General features: G+C 42.5%; 1 protein-coding gene across 3 annotated transcripts; it reads left to right on the plus strand.

Annotated features, from left to right (window-relative positions):
• The first annotated feature begins 2688 nt into the window (after positions 1–2688).
• Positions 2689–13471, plus strand: LOC115207258 (E3 ubiquitin-protein ligase RNF186-like). Of its 3 annotated transcripts, XM_029774234.1 has the most exons (4): positions 2730–2774; positions 3020–3573; positions 4168–4243; positions 13175–13471. In XM_029774234.1, exons 2-4 carry the CDS (start codon positions 3236–3238, stop codon positions 13181–13183), a joined length of 423 nt encoding a protein of 140 aa, XP_029630094.1. In that variant the 5' UTR covers positions 2730–2774; positions 3020–3235; the 3' UTR covers positions 13184–13471. The 3 variants fall into 3 exon arrangements, with proteins under 3 accessions (XP_029630095.1, XP_029630094.1, XP_029630096.1); XM_029774235.1 differs by lacking the exons at positions 3020–3573; positions 4168–4243 and adding an exon at positions 12057–12631 and having other exon boundaries at positions 2689–2774; positions 13108–13471; XM_029774236.1 differs by lacking the exons at positions 2730–2774; positions 3020–3573; positions 4168–4243 and adding exons at positions 11863–11934; positions 12057–12631 and having other exon boundaries at positions 13108–13471.
• The last annotated feature ends 10220 nt before the right edge of the window (positions 13472–23691 follow it).

The raw sequence follows: 23691 nt of genomic DNA on the forward strand, positions 1-23691 counted from the left end.
TATACAATGTGAGCAAATGATGTGAGATAAGGGAGGTAAAGGCAAAAAATGCCATGGTGGCAAAGTAAATAAAGTATAGCAAGAAAAACACTGGAATGGTAGATTTGTAGTTTGAAGAAAGTTCAAAGTTAAAATATAAATAATATGGTGCAAAGGAGCAAAATAAATAAAATAAATAAATACAGTAGGGGAAGAGGTAGTAGTTTGGGCTAAATTAAAGATGGGCTATGTACAGGTGCAGAGATCTGTGAGCTGCTCTGACAGCTGGTGCTTAAAGCTAGTGAGGGGGATAAGTGTTTCCAGTTTCAGAGATTTTTGTAGTTCGTTCCAGTCATTGGCAGCTGAGAACTGGAAGGAGAGACGATCAAAGGAGGAGTTGGCTTTAGGGGTGACCAGAGAGATATACCTGCTGGAGCGCGTGCTGCAGGTGGGTGCTGCTATGGTGACCAGTGAGCGGAGATAAGGGGGGACTTTACCTAGCAGGGTCTTGTAGATGACCTGGAGCCAATGTGTTTGGCGAAGATTATGAAGCGAAGGCCAGCCAACGAGAGCGTACAGGTCGCAGTGGTGGGTAGTATATGGGGCTTTGGTGACAAAATGGATGGCACTGTGATAGACTGCATCCAGCTTGTTGAGTAGGGTATTGGAGCCTATTTTGTAAATGACGTCCCCGAAGTCGAGGATTGGTAGGATGGTCAGTTTTACGAGGGTATGTTTGGCAGCATGAGTGAAGGATGCTTTGTTGCGAAATAGGAAGCCAATTCTAGATTTCACTTTGGATTGGAGATGATTGATGTGAGTCTGGAAGGAGAGTTTACAGTCTAACCAGACACCTAGGTATTTGTAGTTGTCCACAAATTCTAAGTTAGAACCGTCCAGAGAAGTTATGCTGGATGGGCGGGCAGGTGCAGGCAGCGATCGGTTGAAGAGCATGCATTTAGTTTTACTTGTGTTTAGGAGCAGTTGGAGACCACGGAAGGAGAGTTGAATGGCATTGAAGCTCGTCTGGAGGGTTGTTAACACAGTGTCCAAAGAAGGGCCAGAAGTATACAGAATGGTGTCGTCATGAGGAGACAAGAGTCTATATATACACTCTAATGAGGAGACAACAGTCTATATGTATATATATAAACTTTGTGTTTAATATGTATATTTTATGGCTCCTTTTTGGTTTATTGTTCTTAACCTTTCTTGATAATTGTTGCCTTGAGGTGTCTTCAAAGAAGTAGGCAGCTCTATTGTCCCTGGGTGTGTCCCAATTGGAACCCTATTCCATATGAAGTGCACTACTTTTGACCAGAGCCTTTGCCTTTAAAGTAGTGCACTATATAGGGAATAGGGTGCCATTTGGGACAAAGTCCCTGTGTTACCAAACAGGGCTGACGGTAGAGCTGGTTACCGTCCCTGGCTAGCAGAATTACTCATCATTTACTGTTATTTAGCTCACGTTGTTTTAGTGTGCAGCTTAGTCATTACTTCAGACAGCAGAAAAATAACAATTATAAGCTAGCAGAAGACTTTGACAAAGCTCTTTCAGTCTCTTGTTCTGGCCCTTTAATGATAGGAATTCATTAGAGAGATACACACAAATTCCATGCTTAATTATGCAACTTGAAATTTTATGTTTTGTTCATGGAATAAATGTGTTTGTTTGTGTGTCTGTTATGCGTTAGTGGTTGACACTTAGCTGACATTGTGAATAGACAGGCGTGAATCACCTGGAATTTCCAGGTGAACCTAAAGAAGAGCCATCATAATTTGTCAATTCAAAGTCAATCCGGTTTATTTACAAGTTTCAACAGGGAGACTGTTTTCTAATTGACCGTTTAGAGTGGTTGTTTACAAGGTTTCCACTGAACTTGTGACTTGATATTAGTAGAAACACGTGACTTTAAAACAATAACACAGCAGCCTGAAACTCTCCTGATTGGGGTTTCGCTCATCCATCAATTCATCAGATTTTTATGGTAAAACAACTGGACAGGCCACTCACTCATTAACACCTGACATTTCCATGGAGTCCTGGGATCCATATAAACTATAATAAACGTCATCCACAATAGACAGGTATACCACATACTGTAAGATAAGTGAGTCATTAAAGGGTCATAGGAGAAGATCAACAACTTCTTCCATCGAACTGTGTCTCTTATCTAGAAGAGAAACTGCTTCCATTGAACTGATTCTGTACATAAACACTACAATAACCAGGCACGTACACAGAGAGGGTTCTACAAGTCCACAGAGAGGGTTCTACAAGTCCACAGAGAGGGTTCTACAAGTCCACAGAGAGGGTTCTACAAGTCCACAGAGAGGGTTCTACAAGTCCACAGAGAGGGTTCTTCAAGTCCACAGAAAGTGTTCTACAAATGCTCCCCCCTCTCTTGTGAAAATTCTCTACAAAGAAGATTGATCCATCTTAAACTGGACGTACACTGAGTGAACTAAACATTAGGAACATATTTTATACACTCAGTGTATGTGCCCTTTGTAGACATGAACACCTGCCCTGTAAATGTCAATACACGGCCCTGGCAATTCTCCTGAAGTGACCTACTATGCTATAGAAGTGACCTGGAAGTGTTTACCTCGTTCTATGGAACTTTCCTGCCTCACCTGAGAGTAGAGGAGGTGAGAGACCGCCCTTTCTGGGAAAATAACTGCATTTTGTTTCCTCCCTCAAGGCTTAAAATAAGAGCACACACTCTTCTCTCTCACACACAAAGTTTTGTCGTTAGATAGTTGGTCGCTGTGCTGAAAATCTTCCAGAACCTGTAAGTAAAATATTGCCTCTCATTGATAATGATAAAAGTGAAAAGCTTTGTCTATATCTGATAACTATGGATGTTATAAATGTGTGTGATATTTTTAAAGATATTTTTTCTTCATGTCTTTTCAGAAAAACATGACAGCCTGTTGATTTAAGATATGTTATTACATTATATATGTTTACATAGTGCCAGTGATGAAGTCACTGTGTCTAATTTAATTTATTTTAACATCTTAATGTCTTTTGCAGATTCCTGACCTACTCTCCAAAGCACAGATCTAGGATCAGCTCATCCTCATCAAATCCAAACCAGGACCTGAATAAACCACAAGGGGAACACTGACCTCAGACCAGCGTTTAAACCCCACGTCTTCCTGCCCAGACACTGACTCTCTGTCTAGAGTTCCTCTGTGCTCCAGCCGTATATCCATCCATCCATCCATCCATCCATCCAGCCATCCAGCCATGGGTCTGATGAGTGAGGACATGGAGTGCTGCGTCTGCCTCCAGTCCTACTCTCGTAGGGAGAAGATCCCTCGGATGCTCCACTGTAAGCACACAGTCTGTGGGCTGTGCTTGCAGGCGATGTCCAGGCACCAGAGCGGCCTACTGACAGTCTGCTGCCCACTGTGCCGTTGGGTCACCTGCACCGAGCCCAGCCTCACCCTGCCGGGGTCGCTGTGGGTTAACACTGAGATCTGGGACCAGATACCAGACACACAACAGGAAGAGGAGGAGGAGGAAGAGGAGGAAGAGTGGAAGGAAGCTAACAGACAGACACAGACCACTACACAGTACACATGGTGAGTACCCCAAGCAAAGGTGGATGGATTTATAGACTGATTTAGAAACCTGGAGAAACATTCCTCTGCTCTCTGCTCTTCCTCCCATTTTGTCTCTTTCACTCTCTCTCTCTGCTCTCACTCGCTGCTCTCTTTCTCTGCTCTCTTTCTCTGCTCTCTCTCTGCTCTCTCTCTCTGCTCTCTCTCTCTGCTCTCTCTCTCTGCTATCACTCTCCCCTTTGCAACGCTCTGCTTTTTTTCTCTCTCTCTCGTATCTCTTGTTCTCTCTCTCTCTCTCTCGCTCACCTCTCCTTTTCTCTCTCTCTGCTCTCTCCCTTTCTGTATCACTACATCTATTGGTCTTGATTTCTCTATTCATCAGTTGTATTGTTGTACTGTGATGGTTTTAATTTAGGTGACAGTTTCCTCACGTTGATGGTATTATGATTGTATTATGCAGCAAGTACAGCTTCCTTTTTAGGTTCAGAAGTCTGTTCAATTACTAAACTGTAATTCTCTCTCTCTCTCTATCTCTCTCTCTCTCATTCTCTCTCTCTCTCTCTCTCTCTCTCTCTGCCTACTCTCTTTCTTTTCCCCTACTCTCCTGTCCTCCAGGTCTCCATCAAGGCATTGTGGCCTGAGGCTCAAAATACAGAATTTCCTGAGGAGGATGAGGAGGATGAAGCACATTGTACTATAAACCGAGAAGACGAAGAGCAGAGAAGAAGAAGACTGGATGTTACCATTTCAGAGTAGGAGATACTCATTGAGTAATGAAGCTAATTCACTAAACAGGACCGACCGGGGATTTTCCATAATGAGGCAAGATTGAACCAATTATCCATGTGCTTTGGTTCTGATTGACTTTGGGTATGTGTAATGTTCTCAGTCAACTTTCCTGGTAAAATAAGGGTTAAATAATATTAATAATAATGAAGGATGGATAGGGGATAGATAGATAGATAGATAGATAGATAGATAGATAGATAGATAGATAGATAGATAGATAGATAGATAGATAGATAGATAGATAGATATAGATAGATAGAGGGGTGAAGGTTAGAGACTGTGTGCTGTACAATGTGTGCTGTGTACAATACAATATACTGTGAACAATGTTTATAATAGATGTTTAATCATTTGATAAAAGGTGTATTACTGCGTGAAGGGAAGTGGATGTTTAGTATTTATTATTACATCATTTTATAACAGCTTTAATATTGCAGATTGATTGTTAATTTTATTAATGTAATTGTCTGCATCATTTCCAATCCCCCATATAAGGGAAGTTGGATTTGTTTATCCTCATTTTACATGTTTTATTTATCTGTTCTGTTTAAAGAGCATGTTTTTTTTATAATGGAATTATATTTATTGGTAAATAAATACATCTACTTTAAAATAACCCTGTCTTAGAGTTGTGAAATTGCTTGTTACTATCATTACATTAGGAAAGTAACTGTCCGATATCCAACTATTTATGGACCCCAAATAGAGTTGGGGGTGTTAATTCACTACACATTCTACACTACTATTTCCTAAAACACAAAACAACCAAAAACATTCCACTGTCCTTGGTTTTGGTGTGTGCTGTACATGACTGAAATCACTCTCTGTTGTAATCATGTTTCAGAGAACCTTGAATGCATTCTTACATATGAGATTCCCTAAAAGCACGTCACTTTGATAAAGCTATAACCAAAATTGACTTTTTCGTAGCAGGTTAGGAGAATTTACACAGCAGGTTAGGATAGTTAAACTAGCAGGTTAGGAGAATTTACGCAGCAGGTTAGGAGAATTAACTTAGCAGGTTAGGAGAATGTGGTTAAAAGAATAGATAGATAGATAGATAGATAGATAGATAGATAGATAGATAAGTATTCCCGTGTGGCTCAGTTGGTAGAGCATGGTGTTTGTAATGACAGCGTGGTGGGTTCGATTCCCACGGGGGACCAATACGGGAAGAATTTTTTTTTTAATAAAATGTATGCATTCACTACTGTAAGTTGCTCTGGATAAGAGTGTCTGCTAAATGACTAAAATGTAAAAAATGTTAGGAAAAGGCTTAGGGTTAGCTCTCCTAACCAGCTACGAAGTCACTTCTGGTTGTAGCTGTATCGAAGTGGTGTGTTTTTAGGAAGTCCTTCTGTGATTGGTGACCATAATGAGGAGAGAACAAGTCTACATAGGCCCTAGTGAGGAGACAGCAGTCTATATTGAACATAATGAGGAGACAGCAGTCTGTATAGCGCCTAATGAGGAGACAGTCTATTGAGCGCATTCAGAAAGTATTCAGACCCCTTGAATATTTCCACATTTTGTTACATTACAGCCTTGTTCTAAAATGGATTAAATATAGTATGCTCACCCATCTACACACAATACCCCATAATGACAGAGCAAAAACAGGATTTTCTAAATTTTTGCAAATGTATTAAAAATTAAAACCAGAAATATGACATTTACATAGGTATTTAGACCCTTTGGTCAGTACTTTGTTGTAGTATCTTTGGCAGCGATTACAGCCTCAAGTCTACTTGGCTAGGACTCTACAAGCTTGGCACACCTGTGTTTGGGGAGTTTCTCCCATTCCTCACTGCAGATCCTCTCAAGCTCTGTCAGGTTGGATAAGGAATGTTGCTGCACAGCTATTTTCAGGTCTCACCAGAGATGTTCGACCGGGTTCAATCCAGGCACTGGTTGGGCCACTCAAGGACATTCAGAGACTTGTCCCAATGCCACTCCAGCGTTGTCTTGGCTGTGTGCTTAGGATCGTTGTCCGGTCAGAAGGTGAACCTTCGCCCCAGTCTGAGGTCCTGATCGCTCTGGAGCAGGTTTTCATCAAAGATCTCTCTGTACTTTGCTCCGTTAATCTATCTCTCGATCCTGACTAGTCTCCCAGTGCCTGCTGCTGAAAAACATCCCAACAGCATGATGCTGTCACCACCATGCTTCACCGTAGGGCGTGACGCTTGGCATTCAGGCCAAAGAGTTCAATCTTGGTTTCATCAGACCAGAGAATCTTGTTTCTCATGGTCTGAGAGTCCTTTTAATGTGCCTTTTTGGCAAACTCTAAGAGGGCTGTCATGTGTCTTTTTACTGAGGAGCGGCTTCTGTCTGGCCGCTCTACCATAAAGGTCTGATTTGGTGGAGTGCTGCAGAGATGGTTGTCCTTCTGGAAGGTTCTCCCATATCCACAGTGGAACTCTGGAGCTCTGTCAGTGACCATCGGGTTCTTGGTCACCTCCCTGACCAAGGTCCTTCTCCCCCTGATTGCTCAGTTTGGCCGGGCGGCCAGCTCTAGGAAGAGTCTTGGTGGTTCCAAACTTCTTCCATTTAAGAAAGATGGAGGCCACTGTGTTCTTGGGGACCTTTAATAATGCGACATTTTTTGGTACCCTTCCCCAGATCTGTGCCTTGACACAATCCTGTCTCAGAGATCTACGGACAATTCCTTCGAATTCATGGCTTGGTTTTTGCTCTGACATGCACTGTCAACTGTGGGACTTTTTTATAGTCACGTTTGTGCCTTTCCAAATCATGTCCAATCAATTGAATTTCCAACAGGTGGACTCCAATCAAGTTGTAGAAACATCTCAAGGATGATCACTGGAAACAGAATGCACCTGAGTACATTTTCGATTCTCATAGCAAACGGTCTGAATACTTATGTAAATACAGTATTTATTTCTTATTTTGCAAAAAAATCGAAAAACCTGTTTTCGCATTGTCATTATATTGTTATGTGTGTCGATTGATGAAAAACATATATTGAATCCACATTAGAATAAAGCTGTAGCGTAACAAAATGTGAATAAGGTGAAGGGGACTGAGTACTTTCTGAAAGCTCTGCATAGGCCCTAGTGAGGAGACAACAGTCTATATAGGCCCTAGTGAGGAGACAACAGTCTATATAGGCCCTAGTGAGGAGACAACAGTCTATATAGGCCCTAGTGAGGAGACAACAGTCTATATAGGCCCTAGTGAGGAGACAACAGTCTATATAGGCCCTAGTGAGGAGACAACAGTCTATATAGGCCCTAGTGAGGAGACAACAGTCTATATAGGCCCTAGTGAGGACACAACAGTCTATATAGACCCTAGTGAGGAGACAACAGTCTATATAGGCCCTAGTGAGGAGACAACAGTCTATATAGGCCCTAGTGAGGAGACAACAGTCTATATAGGCCCTAGTGAGGAGACAACAGTCTACATAGGCCCTAGTGAGGAGACAACAGTCTATATAGGCCCTAGTGAGGAGACAACAGTCTATATAGGCCCTAGTGAGGAGACAACAGTCTATATAGGCTCTAATGAGGAGACAACAGTCTATATAGACCCTAATGAGGAGACAACAGTCTATATAGGCCCTAATGAGGAGACAGCAGTCTATATAGACCCTAATGAGGAGACAACAGTCTATATAGGCCCTAATGAGGAGACAGCAGTCTATATAGACCCTAGTGAGGAGACAACAGTCTATATAGACCCTAATGAGAAGAAAACAGTCTATATAGACCCTAATGAGGAGACAACAGTCTATATAGGCCCTAATGAGGAGACAACAGTCTATATAGGCCCTAATGAGGAGACAACAGTCTACATAGGCCCTAATGAGGAGACAACAGTCTATATAGACCCTAGTGAGGAGACAACAGTCTATATTGACCCTAATGAGGAGACAACAGTCTATATAGGCCCTAATGAGGAGACAACAGTCTATATACAGTGGGGGGGAAAAGTATTTGATCCCCTGCTGATTTTGTACATTTGCCCACTGATAAATAAAGGATCAGTCTATAATTTTAATGGTAGGTTTATTTGAACAGTGAGAGACAGAATAACAAAAATATACAGAAAAACGCTTGTCAGAAATGTTATAAATTTATTTGCATTTTAATGAGGGAAATATGTATTTGACCCCCTCTCAATCAGAAAGATTTCTGGCTCCCAGGTGTCTTTTATACAGGTAACGAGCTGAGATTAGGAGCACACTCTTAAAGGGAGTGCTTCTAACTGCAGCTTGTTACCTGTAAAAAAGACACATGTCCACAGAAGCAATCAATCAATCAGATTCCAAACTCTCTACCATGGCCAAGACCAAAGAGCTCTCCAAGGATGTCAGGGACAAGATTGTAGATCTACACAAGGCTGGAATGGGCTACAAGACCATCGCCAAGCAGCTTGGTGAGAAGGTGACAACATTTGGTGTGATTATTCTCAAATGGAAGAAACACAAAAGAACTGTCAATATCCCTCGGCCTGGGGCTCCATGCAAGATCTCACCTCGTGGGGTTGCAATTTTCATGAGAACGGTGAGGAATCAGCCCAGAACTACACGGGAGGATCTTGTCAATGATCTCAAGGCAGCTGGGACCATAGTCACCAAGAAAACAATTGGTAACACACTACGCCGTGAAGGACTGAAATCCTGCAGCGCCCGGAAGGTCACCCTTCTCAAGAATACATATACATGCCCGTCTGAAGTTTGCCAATGAACATCTGAATGACTCAGAGGACAACTGGTGAAAGTGTTGTGGTCAGATGAGACCAAAATGGAGCTCTTTGGCATCAACTCAACTCGCTGTGTTTGGAGGAGGAGGAATGCTGCCTATGACCCCAAGAACACCATCTCCACCGTCAAACATGGAGGTGGAAACATAATGCTTTGGGGGTGTTTTTCTGCTAAGGGGACAGGACAACTTCACCGCATCATTTGACGGGGCCATGTACTGTAAAATCTTGGGTGAGAACCTCCTTCCCTCAGCCAGGGCATTGAAAATTGGTCGTGGATGGGTATTCCAGCATGACAATGACCCAAAACACATGGCCAAGGCAACAAAGGAGTAGCTCAAGAAGAAGCACATTAAGGTCCTGGAGTGGCCTAGCCAGTCTCCAGACCTTAATCCAATAGAAAATCTATGGAGGGAGCTGAAGGTTCGAGTTGCCAAACATCAGCCTCGAAACCTTAATGACTTGGAGAAGATCTGCAAAGAGGAGTGGGACAAAATCCCTCCTGAGATGTGTGCAAACCTGGTGGCCAACTACAAGAAACGTCTGACCTCTGTGATTGCCAACAAGGGTTTTGCCACCAAGTACTAAGTCATGTTTTGCAGAGGGGTCAAATACTTATTTCCCTCATTAAAATGGAAATCATTTTATAACATTTTTGTCATGCGTTTTTCTGTATTTTTGTTGTTGTTATTCTGTCTCTCACTGTTACTATAAACCTACCATTAAAATTATAGACTGATCATTTCTTTGGAAGTGGGCAAACGTAGAAAATCAGCAGGGGAACAAATACTTTTTTCCCCACTGTATATACTGCACTGTATATATATATATATATGTATATATATAGACTTTGTGTTTGATATGTATATTTTATGGCTCCTTTTTGGTTTATTGTTCTTAACCTTTCTTGATAATTGTTGCCTTGAGGTGTCTGTCAGAGAAGTAGGCAGCTCTATTGTCCCTGGGTGTGTCCCAATTGGAACCCTATTCCATATGTAGTGCACTACTTTTGACCAGAGCCTTTGCCTTTAAAGTAGTGCACTATATAGGGAATAGGGTGCCATTTGGGACAAAGTCCCTGTGTTACCAAACAGGGCTGATAGTAGAGCTGGTTACCGTCCCTGGCTAGCAGAATTACTCATCATTTACTGTCATTTAGCTCACGTTGTTTTAGTGTGCAGCTTAGTCATTACTTCAGAAAGCAGAAAAATAACAATTATAAGCTAGCAGAAGACTTTGACAAAGCTCTTTCAGTCTCTTGTTCTGGCCCTTTAATGATAGGAAATCATTAGTGAGATACACCCAAATTCCATGCTTAATTATGCGATGTGAAATTGTATGTTTTGTCCATGGAATAAATGTGTTTGTTTGTGTGTCTGTTGTGCGTTAGTGGTTGGCACTTAGCTGACATTGTGAATAGACAGGTGTGAATCACCTGGAATTTCCAGGTGAACCTAAAGAAGAGCTGTCATAGTTTGTCAATTTCAAGTCAAGCCTGTTTATTTACAAGTTTCAACAGGGAGACTGTTTTCTAATTGACCGTTTAGAGTGGTTGTTTACAAGGTTTCCACTGATCTTGTGACTTGATATTAGTAGAAACACGTGACTTTAAAACAATAACACAGCAGCCTGAAACTCTCCTGATTGGGGTTTCATTCATCCATCAATTCATCAGATTTTTATGGTAAAACAACTGGACAGCCCACTCACTCATTAACACCTGACATTTCCATGGAGTCCTGGGATCCATATAAACTATAATAAACGTCATCCACAATATACAGGTATACCACATACTGTAAGATAAGTGAGTCATTAAAGGGTCATAGGAGAAGATCAACAACTTCTTCCATTGAACTGTGTCTCTTATCTAGAAGAGAAACTGCTTCCATTGAACTGATTCTGTACATAAACACTACAATAACCAGGAACGTACACAGAGAGGGTTCTACAAGTCCACAGAGAGGGTTCTACTAGTCCACAGAGAGGGTTCTACAAGTCCACAGAGAGGGTTCTACAAGTCTACAGAGAGGGTTCTACTAGTCCACAGAGAGGGTTCTACAAGTCCACAGAGAGGGTTCTACAAGTCCACAGAGAGGATTCTGCAATTCCACAGATGGGGTTCTACAAGTCCACAGACAGGATTCTACAAGTCCAAAGAAAGGGTTCTACAAATGCTCCCCTCTCTCTTGTGAAAATTCTCCTCCAAAGAAGATTGATCCATCATAAACTGGACGTACACTGACTGACCCAAACATTAGAAACACCTTTTATTCACTCAGTCTATGTGCCCTTTGTAGACATGAACACCTGCCCTGTAAATGTGTCAAAGGAATTTTCTATCCTAATGCTATAAATTAACAATCAATATATCCTTGACTAATCCCCAGGGTTTGTAAGACACAGGGTTAATAATTAGGCAAGGACTCAGCTTTCTGCAAAAGGTCTGTTCAGTTTATTCAGAGAACGTTCTGAGGTCCAAATAACAAAGATGCTCATTTTATCCTCTCTCCGCTTACGCACACACCTCCACACCAACCGTAGATAACCTATGCACACACATACGCACAGACAGTAGGTGAACAGTATCTCTTCCTTCTCTTATCTAAATGTCAATACACGGCCCTGGCAATTCTCCTGAAGTGACCTACTATGCTATAGAAGTGACCTTGAAGTGTTTACCTCGTTCCATGGAACTTTACTGCCTCACCTGAGAGTAGAGGAGGTGAGAGACCGCCCTTTCTGGGAAAATAACTGAACTTTGTCTCCTCCCCCAAGGCTTAAAATAAGAGCACACACTCTTCTCTCTCACACACAACATTTTATCGTCGGATAGTTGGTCGCTGTGCTGAAAATCTTCCAGAACTTGTAAGTAAAATATTGCCTGTTGATTTAAGATATGTTATTACATTATATATGTTTACATAGTGCCAGTGATGAAGTCACTGAGTCTAATTTAATTTATTTTAACATCTTAATGTGTTTTGCAGATTCCTGACCTACGCTCCAAAGCACAGATCTAGGATCAGCTCATCCTCATCAAATCCAAACCAGGACCTGAATAAACCACAAGGGGAACACTGACCTCAGACCAGCAATTTAAACCCCACGTCTTCCTGCCCAGACACTGACTCTCTGTCTAGAGTTCCTCTGTGCTCCAGCCGTATATCCATCCATCCATCCATCCATCCATCCATCCATCCGTCCATCCACACCCCAGCCATCCAGCCATGGGTCTGATGATCGAGGACATGGAGTGCTGCGTCTGCCTCCAGTCCTACTCTCGTAGGGAGAAGATCCCTCGGATGCTCCACTGTAAGCACACAGTCTGTGGGCTGTGCTTGCAGGCAATGTCCAGGCACCAGAGCGGCCTACTGACAGTCTGCTGCCCACTGTGCCGTTGGATCACCTGCACCGAGCCCAGCCTCACCCTGCCGGGGTCGCTGTGGGTTAACACTGAGATCTGGGACCAGATACTAGACACACAACAGGAAGAGGAGGAGGAAGAGGAGGAAGAGTGGAAGGAAGCTAACAGACAGACACAGACCACTACACAGTACACATGGTGAGTACCCCAAGCAAAGGTGGATGGAAACCTGGAGAAACCTTCCTCTGCTCTCTTCTCTTCCTCCCATTTTGCTCTGCTATCACTCTCTGCTATCTCTCTCTGCTATCACTCTCTGCTATCACTCTCCCCTTTGCAGCGCTCTGCTTTTTTTTCTCTCTCTCGCTGTATCTCTCTCTCGTATCTCTTGTTCTCTCTCTCGCTCTCTCTCTCTCTCGCTCATCTCTCCTTTTCTCTCTCTCTGCTCTCTCCCTTTCTGTATCACTACATCTATTGGTCTTGATTTCTCTCTTCATCAGTTGTATTGTTGTACTGTGATGGTTTTACTTTAGGTGACAGTTTCCTCACGTTGATGGTATTATACAGCTTCCTTTTTAGGTTCAGAAGTCTGTTCAATTACTAAACTGAAATTCTCTCTCTCTCTCTCTCTCTCTCTGCCTACTCTGTTTCTTTCCCCCTACTCTCCTGTCCTCCAGGTCTCCATCAAGGCATTGTGGCCTGAGGCTCAAACTACAGAATTTCCTGAGGAGGATGAAGCACAATGTACTGTAAACCGAGAAGACGAAGAGCAGAGAAGAAGAAGACTGGATGTTACCATTTCAGAGTAGGAGATACTCATTGAGTAATGAAGCTAATTCACTAAACAGGACCGACCGGGGATTTTCAATAATGAGGCAAGATTGAACCAATTATTCATGTGATTTGGGTTTGATTGACTTTGGGTATGTGTAATGTTCTCAGTCAACTTACCTGGTAAAATAAGGGTTAAATAATATTAGTAATAATGAAGGATGGATAGGGGGAGGAAATATAAAAGAAGTTATTAAATGGATTGAGGATGAAAGAAAGATAAAGGAAGTTATGAATAGACGGACGGACGGACGGACGGACATTGTCTGCATCATTTCCAATCCCCCATATAAGGGAAGTTGGATTTGTTTATCCTCATTTTACATGTTTTATTTATCTGTTCTGTTTAAAGAGCATGTTTTTTTATACTGGAATTATATTTATTGGTAAATAAATACATCCACTTTAAAATAACCCTGTCTTAGAGTTGTGAAATTGCTTATTATTATCACTACATTTGGAAAGTAACTGTCCGATATCCAACTATTTATGGACCCCAAATAGAGTTGGGGGTGTTAATTCACTACACATTCTACACTACTATTTCCTAAAACACAAAACAAACCCAAAACATTCCACTGTCCTTGGTTTTGCTGTGTGCTGTATGTCGTGTCTTTGGCATCATTAAAACAGAAGATATGTTTATCAAATATCTCTCTGCAAATATTATTACGTGATTAAACTGATTAATCGTTTAACTTTAATTAACTAGAAGGTCGGCGCACCAAGGAAAATATTCAGATTACAAAGTTATAATTTTCCTAATATAACTTTCAGATATTATAATATCTGATCGATTAGTCTCCTTTAATGATTTGTTAGTTTACCTCACTTCAATCTCATTCCAAACTTCGTAAATTGTTGTTTGTCTGCACGAACCAAGTCTTCACTATGAGTCATCCATACATCAATTGTCTTAAAATCATTTATTTGCTAACTAAATAATTCACAGAAATGCATAACAAACAGATATGGTTACAAGGAAATGATAGGAGAATGTGCCCTAGTGGGCTAAACCGGCATGGCGGCTTGTTACACAAAGAAAAGGGGTTGGGCTTGAATGAAAGAGCGGGAAGACTGAGGAACCAAGAAAGCAGCTATGCTATCGTAAATACAGTATCGTTTGCATTCCAAATTACCGCCCATTTGAGGGAAAAAAATTCAATAAATATTTACTCTGAGCTGTGCTTCGGTAGGTTGGTCGTAGATGCTGGCCGTGTTGGCCAACAGAGATCTTCCTGTCCTCGGAAGAATGTCACTGGTGGTAAAATGGATACATTGTAGTATATTCGTTGTGTGTTAGACTGGATACGTCGTCCGTCCTTTCCTAGCTCACATCTACAGCGGCCGCTGCTAACTCAACGTCTAGGAAGTATCACTTCTGTAGTGAATAAGAGTTCAAAGTTCATACCATTCGCAACCAAAGCTCACGCTGAGGTTGGCTTAGTTTTGTATTTGACATGTGAGTCCTTTTAACGCAGAGGCTGCAGACCTCACGTACCCTGAACAGGCTGGTTACATTTTGTCACTGACTTATATAGTGGCGAGGGGAGAAGGGTGTGTTTCATCGTTTATAACCCCTGTCTCTTCACAGGGGCGGGCCATTGATTAAGCAGGGCTCTTTCCTTATGAAAACCCAATGCCCTCATTTGGAAGCTAAAATTACATTTAATCTCCTAACCAACAGTTTCAATATCAAACATTTAAATTGCACAACAATTCCATGTGAATCTGATAACTAGAATGTGTAGACTTTCGCAGGTACAGTTTATGTCATCCTGTCATCAGTCATAATGTCTCAGATGACAACTGATCTGACATCATATTCATTAAGTCCCAACGCATATTTTCAGCTGGTTCTATTACTGAAATATGGTTCCTTTCCCCCCACTTGTTTGATGTTCCCAGACTCTCTATATTTAACAAAGGCTATTCAACAGTCCTTCAGTAGGGTCAAAGAGAGAGAGGAAGGGAGAAAGGTATTTATGGGGGGGTCATAAACCTTACCCACAGGCCAACGTCATGACAGTCCCCCCATGTTGGGTTCAATCTTGCAATTAACCTGCATGTTGCAAACCAACACAAAAATGAACGTGGGTTGTCCTGGTTATGGATCATCGTTGTGGTCCCCATCTGGCGGTTGACCCGGGTAGGGTCTCTGCAAATGAAGAAGTCCGTTCCATGGCTCGGCAGCGGATGTCCGGATTGGGATCGCCGTTCCGGACCCGTCATCTGGTCTTCCAGACTGGAATATCTGGGCAGTAACTTAGGCAGATGTTAGCAACGCACACACACTCATGAAATATATCATTACATTTCCTCCCAAATGAGCGGCGTTGTGGCACTAACTGATGGTTGTATGGGGGAGTTGTTTATGGCTCTATCACTTTCTAAGTGTCAAGGGAACTGAACCGAAAAGGAATGAAAGCATAAACAAAAGATATACAAAATGTAGTTCTCACACAAAAATCATCTAATTGGACTGTATTCTACATACATCCAATGTTCTGGCAAAATGATTATCATGGTATTGTCTCAAATGCAATATCTAGGGTTTTCCTACTTGGTGTATTGCTTAGGCACTATCCTAAGTTGATAACTATATGATAAGTCTACAGCTGTAAGGCACTAGTTATGGGCAGTCTACAGGGATGACCTATGTGTCACGTCCTGACCAGTAGAGGGAGTATTTGTATTGTAGTTTGGTCTGGACGTGGCAGAAGGGTATTTGTTTCATATGGTTTGGGTTTTGTGTGTTATTAAAGGGGTGTTTGGTTTATGTAGTCTGGGGTTTGAGTATATGTTCTAGTGTTGGTTTTCTATGGTTTTCTAGTCTGTCTATTTCTGTGTGGTTTGTGTGGCTCCCGATCAGGAACAGCTGTACGTCGGACGGACAGACGGACGGACGCCCCCATTGGTCACTAGGCTACCCTGCCGCACCCCATTGGTCACTGGACTGTCTTGAAACCATGAAACTCTTCAAACAAACAGACAGGTTGTGTCTGAAATGGCACCTATTCATTCCTTATATAGTATACTACTTTCGACCAGGGCCCTGGTAGTGCAGTATATAGTATACGGCTGCTAGAATCCTGACTAGAACCAAAAAATGTGATCATAATACTCCAGTGCTAGCCTCCCTACACTGGCTTCCTGTTAAGGCAAGGGCTGATTTCAAGGTTTTACTGCTAACCAACAAAGCATTACATGGGCTTGCTCCTACCTATCTTTCCGATTTGGTCCTGCCGTACATACCTACACGTACGCTACGGTCACAAGACGCAGGCCTCCTAATTGTCCCTAGAATAACTAAGCAAACGGCTGGAGGTAGGGCTTTCTCCTATAGAGCTCCATTTTTTTGGAATGGTCTGCCTACCCATGTGAGTCTCAACCTTCAAGTCTTTACTGAAGACTTATCTCTTCAGTAGGTCCTATGATTAAGTATAGTCTGGCCCAGGAGTGTGAAAGTGAATGGAAAGGCTGGAGCAACGAACCGCCCTTGCTGTCTCTGCCTTGCTGGTTCCCCTCTTTCCACTGGGATTATCTGCCTCTAACCCTATTACAGGGGCTGAGTCACTGGCTTACTGGTGTTCTTCCATGCCGTCCATGGGAGGGGTGCGTCACTTCAGTGGGCTGAGTCACTGACGTGGTCTTCCTGTCTGGGTTGGCGCCCCCCCCCCCCTTGGGTTGTGCCGCGGCGAAGATCTTTGTGGGCTATACTCGGCCTTGTCTTAGGACGGTAAGTTGGTGGTTGGAGACATCCCTCTAGTGGTGTGGGGGCTGTGCTTTGGCAAAGTGGGTGGGGTTATATCCTGCCTGTTTGGCCCTGTCCGGGGGTATCATCAGATGGGGCCACAGTGTCTTCTGATCCCTCCTGTCTCAGCCTCCAGTATTTATGCTGCAGTAGTTTATGTGTCGGGGGGCTAGGGTCAGTCTGTTTCATCTGGAGTATTTCTCTTGTCTTATCCGGTGTCCTGTGTGAATTTAAATATGCTCTCTCTAATTCTCTCTTTCTCTCTTTCTTTCTTTCTCTTGGAGGACCTGAGCCCTAGGACCATGCCTCAGGACTACCTGGCATGATGACTCCTTGCTGTCCCCAGTCCACCTGGCCGTGCTGCTGCTCCAGTTTCAACTGTTCTGCCTGCGGCTATGGAACCCTAACCTGTTCACCGGATGTGCTTGTTGCACCCTCGACAACTACTATGATTATTATTATTTGACCATGCTAGTCATTTATGAACATTTTAACATCTTGACCATGTTCTGTTGTAATATCCACCCGGCACAGCCAGAAGAGGACTGGCACCCCTCATCGCCTGGTTCCTCTCTAGGTTTCTTCCTAGGTTTTTGGCCTTTCTAGGGAGTTTTTCCTAGGGAGTTTTTCCTAGCCACCGTGATTCTTTCACATGCATTGCTTGCTCTTTGGGGTTTTCGGCTGGGTTTCTGTACAGCACTTTGAGATATCAGCTGATGTACGAAGGGCTATATAAATACATTTGATTTGATTTGATTAGATTTATACTACTTTTGACCAGGGTCCAGCTAGTGCAGTATATAGTATACTACTTTTGACCAGGGCCCGGCTAGTACAGTATATAGTATACTTCTTTTGACCAGGGCACGGCTAGTGCAGTATATAGTATACTACTTTGACCAGGGCCCGGCTAGTACAGTATATAGTACAGTCGTGTCCAAAAGTTTTGAGAATGACACAAATATTAATTTTCACAAATTCTGCTGCCTCAATTTGTATGTTGGCAAGTTCCATATACTCCAGAACGTTATGAAGAGTGATCAGATGAATTGCAAAGTCCCTCTTTGCCATTCAAATGAACTGAATCCCCCAAAAAACATTTCCACTGCATTTCAGCCCTGCCACAAAAGGACCAGCTGACGACATGTCAGTGATTCTCTCGTTAACACCGGTGTGAGTGTTGACGAGGATGATGCTGGAGATCGGTCTGTCATGCTGATTGAGTTTGAATAACTGACTGGAAGCTTCAAAAGGAGGGTGGTGCTTGGAATCATTGTTCTTCCTCTGTCAATCATGGTTACCTGCAAGGAAACACGTGTCGTCATCATTGCTTTGCACAAAAAGGCCTTCACAGGCAAGGAAATTGCTGCCAGTAAGATTGCACCTAAATCAACCATTTATTGGATCATCAAGAACTTCAAGGAGAGCGGTTCAATTGTTGTGAAGAAGGCTTCAGGGCGCCCAAGAAAGTCCAGCAAGTGTGGACCGTCTCCTAAAGTTGATTCAGCTGTGGGATCGGGGCACCACCAGTACAGAGCTTGCTCAGGAATGGCAGCAGGCAGGTGTGAGTGAATCTGCACGCACAGTGAGGCGAAGACTTTTTGGAGGATGGCCTGGTGTCAAGAAGGGCAGCAAAGAAGCCACTTCTCTCCAGGAAAAACATCAGGGACAGAAAGATATTCTGCAAAAGGTACAGGGATTGGACTGCTGAGGACTGGAGTAAAGTCATTTTCTCTGATGAATCCCCTTTCCGATTGTTTGGGGCATCTGGAAAAAAGCTTGTCCGGAGAAGACAAGGTGAGCGCTACCATTAGTCCTGTGTCATGCTAACAGTAAATCATCCTGAGACCATTCATGTGTGGGGTTCCTTCTCAGCCAAGGGATTGGGCTCACTCACAATTTTGCCTAACAACACAACCATGAATAAAGAATGGTACTGTCGTGTCTTTGGCATCATTAAAACTGAAGACATATTTATCAAATTGTCACATACGTCGTAAGGGACAGACCAAGGCGCAGTGGGTATAGTGCTCATCTTCTTTCTTTATTTTGATTAAAGTGAACACTTAAACAAAAATACTAACAAACAACAATACGACAGTTGCGTAAGGTACTACGACTATACGAAAAACAACGACCCACAGAAACACAGGAAAAACAGGCTTCCTAAGTATGGCTTCCAATCAGAGACAACGAAAGACACCTGCCTCTGATTGGAAGCCATACTTGGCCACACATAGAAAAAGAAACATAGAAATAGAAAACTAGAACCAAAATATCCTAGAACCAAAAAAATAACACACACAAAACAAACACCCCCTGCCACGCCCTGACCATACTACAATTACAAATGACCCCTTTACTGGTCAGGACGTGACACAAATAACTCTCTGTAATTATTATTACGCGATTAAACTGATTAATTGTGTAACTGTAATTAACTAGGAGGTCGGGGGACCAAGGAAAATATTCAGATTACAAAGTTATAATTTTCCTAATATAACTTTCAGATATTATAATATCTGATCTATTAGTCTTCTGATTAATGACGTATTAGATACCTCACGTCAGTCTCATTCCAAACGTCGTAAATTGTTGGTTATCTGCACGAACCCAGTCTTCACTATGAGTCATCCATACATCAATTGTCTTAAAATCATTTATTTACTAACTAAGTAATTCACAGAAATGCATAACAAACAGTAGATATCATTACAAGAAATGATAGAGGAATGTGCCCTAGTGGGCTAAACCGGCATGGCGGCTTGTTAGGCAAAAGGGGGGTCAACTGAGAAGGCACTACAGAGTTGATAATTATAACAATTGAAATGCTAAATCTTTGCACATGAACGCTCACTCAATCGGAAACAACTGCAATCAATATATATATTTACGCTCAGTGTGTCGTCTGGATCTCTGTTGAAAAGCTTGTTTCTGTTGGAGAGTCTGTCCGCCCGCTCTCTCTCTCTGTTGTGGTTAGATGGATAGTTCAGAGTGACATACATTCATGTCGTTATAGAATAGCTGTTTTCGACGGTTGTCGGTCTTCGCGTTCAACGATACCGAATTCCTTAGCTGCAGACAAGTAATCAATATCAAAGTCCTTATTCTGTCGGTATCAAAAGTCTAAGAGTTTAACCACGTGGTATGGTTAAAAGTTCAGCCAGAGAAATGCATGGTCAAACCTTGGCCCTCTCGTTATCGAGGTAAGCTGGTCTCCAACCTTTAGCCATCTCGTCATTGAGGTAAGCTCGGTCTGGGGATAGAAAACCAAGGTGGGGGTTTTATTCGGAAGAGCAGAGAAGGGCCTGTCCCATGACGCCAGACCATAACTGTGCTCATGCGCGGTCCTCGAATTTAGTTAAGACTCCAAAGGGAATTGGAGTTTCCTTCATTACACAGTCCAAAATCACATTACACAATTTCACAAAAAGTTCCATCCTTATTCATTCATTTTATACAACCATTTAGATGTAAGTCTCATACCTGAGACTCTTCTATAAACATGATTATGGTAATATGGCAAAATTGTCTCTCATGAGTTTCACAAAACTGCACCAAACAGACCAGTTCGTTGCTGGATTCTTCTCCGATCTTTTATACCTTCTCCAGAACCTGAATATTGTTTGGTTGTCAAGTTCTGTGAGGTAGAAGAATTCCTTTGTTTGGTCTATGAAAACTCACTCTCTCTCTATACTGGGGCCATGAGGCAGGATCTTCTCATAGGAATTTACGACCTCTTCTGACCACAGCAGCCTGGGTGTGGGAGACAGAGGTAGGGGGATGGTGCATAGAAAACCCAAAGAGGGCAACGTCATGACAGTACCAACACATCCTCCGAGAGCAACTTCTGCCAACCATCCAGGAACAGTTTGGTGACGAACAATGCCTTTTCCAGCATGATGGAGCACCTAGCCATAAGGCAAAAGTGATAACTAAGTGGCTCGGGAACAAAACATCGATATTTTGGGTCCATGGCCAGGAAACTCCCCAGACCTTAATCCCATTGAGAACTTGTGGTCAATCCTCAAGAGGCAGGTGGACAAACAAAAACCCACAAACTCTGACAAACTCCAAGCATTGATTATGCAAGAATGGGCTGCCATCAGTCAGGATGTGGCCCAGAAGTTAATTCACAGCATGCCAGGGCGGATTGCAGAGGTCTTGAAAAAGATGGGTCAACACTGTAAATATTGACTCTTTGCATCAACTTCATGTAATTGTCAGTAAAAGCCTTTGACACTTATGAAATGCTTGTAATTATACTTCAGCATTCCATAGTAACATCTGACAAAAATATCTAAAGACACTGAAGCAGCAAACTTTGTGGAAAATAATATTTGTGTCTTTCTCAAAACTTTTGGCCACGACTGTATACTACTTTTGACCAGGGACCGGCTAGTGCAGTATAAAGTATACTACTTTTGACCAGGGCCTGGCTAGTGCAGTATAAAGTATACTACTTTTGACCAGGGCCCGGCTAGTGCAGTATATAGTATACTACTTTTGACCAGGGCCCGGCTAGTGCAGTATATAGTATACTACTTTTGACCAGGGCCCAGCTAGTACAGTATATAGTATACTACTTTTGACCAGGGACCGGCTAGTGCAGTATATAGTATACTACTTTTGACCAGAGCCTGACTAGTACAGTATATAATATACTACTTTTGACTAGTGTCCGGCTAGAACAGAATACTGTACAGGGAATAGCATAACATTTCAGACAGATGACGATATGAGTTGATGCGTCTTGAGTAGTGTTCGTTGTCAGTCAACCCATGAGCCAAGCAGTTCAGGCTGGCGCCGTGAGTCTCCCTAACTGTGCTGAGACAGGGATTTAGAGACCAATATGTTTAAATATCCAATGGACTTAGCTGACTAGTATAGCAACAACACAACAGTCTATATAGACCTAATGAGAAGACAACAGTCTATATAGGCCCTAGTGAGGAGACAACAGTCTATATAGGCCCTAGTGAGGAGACAACAGTCTATATAGACCCTAATGAGGAGACAACAGTCTATATAGACCCTAATGAGGAGACAACAGTCTATATAGACCTAATGAGGATACAACAGTCTATATAGGCCCTAGTGAGGAGACAACAGTCTATATAGACCCTAATGAGGAGACAACAGTCTATATAGGCCCTAGTGAGGAGACAACAGTCTATATAGGCCCTAATGAGGAGACAACAGTCTATATTGACCCTAATGAGGAGACAACAGTCTATATAGACCCTAATTTTTTTAAATTTTATTTCACCTTTTTTTAACCAGGTATGCAAGTTGAGAACAAGTTCTCATTTACAATTGCGACCTGGCCAAGATAAAGCAAAGCAGTTCGACAACATACAAAAACAGAGTTACACATGGAGTAAAACAACATACAATCAATGATGCAGTAGAAAAAAAACAAGACTATATACAATGTGAGCAAATGATGTGAGATAAGGGAGGTAAAGGCAAAAAATGCCATGGTGGCAAAGTAAATAAAGTATAGCAAGAAAAACACTGGAATGGTAGATTTGTAGTTTGAAGAAAGTTCAAAGTTAAAATATAAATAATATGGTGCAAAGGAGCAAAATAAATAAAATAAATAAATACAGTAGGGGAAGAGGTAGTAGTTTGGGCTAAATTAAAGATGGGCTATGTACAGGTGCAGAGATCTGTGAGCAGCTCTGACAGCTGGTGCTTAAAGCTAGTGAGGGGGATAAGTGTTTCCAGTTTCAGAGATTTTTGTAGTTCGTTCCAGTCATTGGCAGCTGAGAACTGGAAGGAGAGACGATCAAAGGAGGAGTTGGCTTTAGGGGTGACCAGAGAGATATACCTGCTGGAGCGCGTGCTGCAGGTGGGTGCTGCTATGGTGACCAGTGAGCGGAGATAAGGGGGGACTTTACCTAGCAGGGTCTTGTAGATGACCTGGAGCCAATGTGTTTGGCGAAGATTATGAAGCGAAGGCCAGCCAACGAGAGCGTACAGGTCGCAGTGGTGGGTAGTATATGGGGCTTTGGTGACAAAATGGATGGCACTGTGATAGACTGCATCCAGCTTGTTGAGTAGGGTATTGGAGCCTATTTTGTAAATGACGTCCCCGAAGTCGAGGATTGGTAGGATGGTCAGTTTTACGAGGGTATGTTTGGCAGCATGAGTGAAGGATGCTTTGTTGCGAAATAGGAAGCCAATTCTAGATTTCACTTTGGATTGGAGATGATTGATGTGAGTCTGGAAGGAGAGTTTACAGTCTAACCAGACACCTAGGTATTTGTAGTTGTCCACAAATTCTAAGTTAGAACCGTCCAGAGAAGTGATGCTGGACAGGCGGGCAGGTGCAGGCAGCGATCGGTTGAAGAGCATGCATTTAGTTTTACTTGTGTTTAGGAGCAGTTGGAGACCACGGAAGGAGAGTTGAATGGCATTGAAGCTCGTCTGGAGGGTTGTTAACACAGTGTCCAAAGAAGGGCCAGAAGTATACAGAATGGTGTCGTCATGAGGAGACAAGAGTCTATATATACACTCTAATGAGGAGACAACAGTCTATATGTATATATATAAACTTTGTGTTTAATATGTATATTTTATGGCTCCTTTTTGGTTTATTGTTCTTAACCTTTCTTGATAATTGTTGCCTTGAGGTGTCTGTCAGAGAAGTAGGCAGCTCTATTGTCCCTGG

The sequence above is a fragment of the Salmo trutta genome, chromosome 14, assembly GCF_901001165.1.
Source record: "Salmo trutta chromosome 14, fSalTru1.1, whole genome shotgun sequence".
NCBI classification, from domain to species: Eukaryota; Metazoa; Chordata; class Actinopteri; order Salmoniformes; family Salmonidae; genus Salmo; species Salmo trutta.